We start from the raw sequence: 1,542 nt of genomic DNA, 5'->3' as shown, positions 1-1,542 counted from the left end.
TGCTGCTGCTGCTGCTGCTGGGGGGGGGAGGGGGGGATGCGGTTCTTTTCAGGGGTGCTGGGGGTTTCTGCTGCTCCTGCTGCCGCTGCTGCTGCTGCTGCTGCTGCTGCTGCTGCTGCTGCTGCAGCTGGTGGTTAATTTGGGTTTTGTTGAAGTTTGCGTTTGGGATTTTCTTTGCTGCAGGCCGAAGAAGAGTTGGCGGCGCTGCAGGCGGAATACGCACAAATGACAGAGCCAACAGACGAGGTGCTTTTTCAACACTTTTCAAACTTTTTTGTTTTTGCATTTTTCTTTTTTGCATTTCTTATTTGTTTAAATTCCCCACACTTCCTTAATCTGCTGCATGCGCTTGGGGGCCCCAGGGGGCCCCCGAAAAGCTGCTTCTTTCGAGCTGCCAATTGTTGCTGCAGCGCAGCAGCGCAGCAGCAGCAACACAGCAGCAGCAGCAACGCAGCAGCAGCAACGCTACAACACAGCAGCAGCAGCAACACTACAACAAAGCACATCAGCACAGCACGAACACCACAGCAGCACCGACACCACAGCAGCAACAACAAACCAAAACACACCAGCAGCAGCAGCAGCAGCAGCAGCAGCAGCAGCAGCAGCAGCAGGTTGCGTGTTTGCTGCAGCGGCCAGACCCCGAAGTGCTGGAGCTGCAGATGGACGACGTGGCCCACGTGCTGAGTTCGTGGACGGGCATTCCCGTGGGGCGAATGACTGAAGACGAGGCGACGCGGGTGCTGAAGTTGGCGGACTTGCTCAGCAAAGTGGGTTTTTCGCGGGATTTTCGCGGGATTTTCGGGGAGTTGGAAGCTAAGTTTAAAATAAATGTTCTTCTGCTTTTAAATGCAGCTTTTCCGCTTTTATAATTCCCAAAATGACCCAAAAACGAACAAAAACGAACAAAAACGAACAAAAACGAAAAACACGCACACACACACGCGCGGTGTACAGACACCCCAGATGCGCTCGCAGCTTTCGGGTGTACAGACACCGCAGATGTGGGGTCGGAACTTGTGGGGTGTACAGACACCCCAAATGTGTGGCAAGTTGCCAAGTTGTGGGGTGTACAGACACCTCAAATGGGTCCTAAAGTTGCCAACTTGTGGGGTGTACAGACACCTTAAATGGGTCCTAAAGTTGCCAAGTTGTGGGGTGTACAGACACCTCAAATGTGTTGGGAAGTTGTCAAGTTGTGGGGTGTACAGACACCTGAGGCTGTCTTGTTACAATTTGAGCTCCCTCGCTTGTTTTGAGCGCTTCGAGGCCTCAACCTCTGCTGCTGCTGCTGCTGCTGCTGCTGCTGCTGCTGCTGCTGCTGCAGAGGGTGATAGGGCAAGACGAGGCGGTGCAGGCGGTGGCGAACGCAATTCGAAACCACCGAGCTGGACTTTCCGAAGAGAAAAAGCCCATTGGCGCTTTCCTTTTCCTCGGCTCTTCAGGTCCGCTCTCCTCCTCCTGCTGCTGCTGCTGCTGCTGCTGCTGCTGCTGCTGCTGCTGCTGCTGCTGCTGCTGCTGCTGCTGCTGCTGCTGCTGCAC

At 54.5% G+C, this 1,542-nt stretch overlaps 2 protein-coding genes across 2 annotated transcripts; one reads left to right on the top strand and one right to left on the bottom strand.

Moving 5' to 3' along the window:
• Positions 1–225: 225 nt before the first annotated feature.
• Positions 226–872, top strand: ENH_00042720 (hypothetical protein; the record flags this gene model as incomplete). Its single annotated transcript, XM_013580854.1, has 2 exons — positions 226–246; positions 411–872. The coding sequence occupies 2 exons, from the start codon at positions 226–228 to the stop codon at positions 870–872; spliced, it is 483 nt and encodes a 160-aa protein (XP_013436308.1).
• Positions 873–1,272: 400 nt separating this feature from the next.
• On the bottom strand, positions 1,273–1,541 carry ENH_00042710 (hypothetical protein; the record flags this gene model as incomplete). The annotated part of the gene is made up of 1 exon (XM_013580853.1): positions 1,273–1,541. A coding segment is annotated over one exon (269 nt), but the record flags the coding sequence as incomplete, so codon positions are not given.
• Position 1,542: the final 1 nt, after the last annotated feature.

Source organism: Eimeria necatrix, genomic scaffold (assembly GCF_000499385.1).
Source record: "Eimeria necatrix Houghton genomic scaffold, Enh_scaff3189, whole genome shotgun sequence".
In the NCBI taxonomy this organism is placed as follows: Eukaryota; Apicomplexa; class Conoidasida; order Eucoccidiorida; family Eimeriidae; genus Eimeria; species Eimeria necatrix.
The sequence above is the reverse complement of the archived record's forward strand: the minus strand, read 5'-3'. Positions and strand labels throughout refer to the sequence as shown.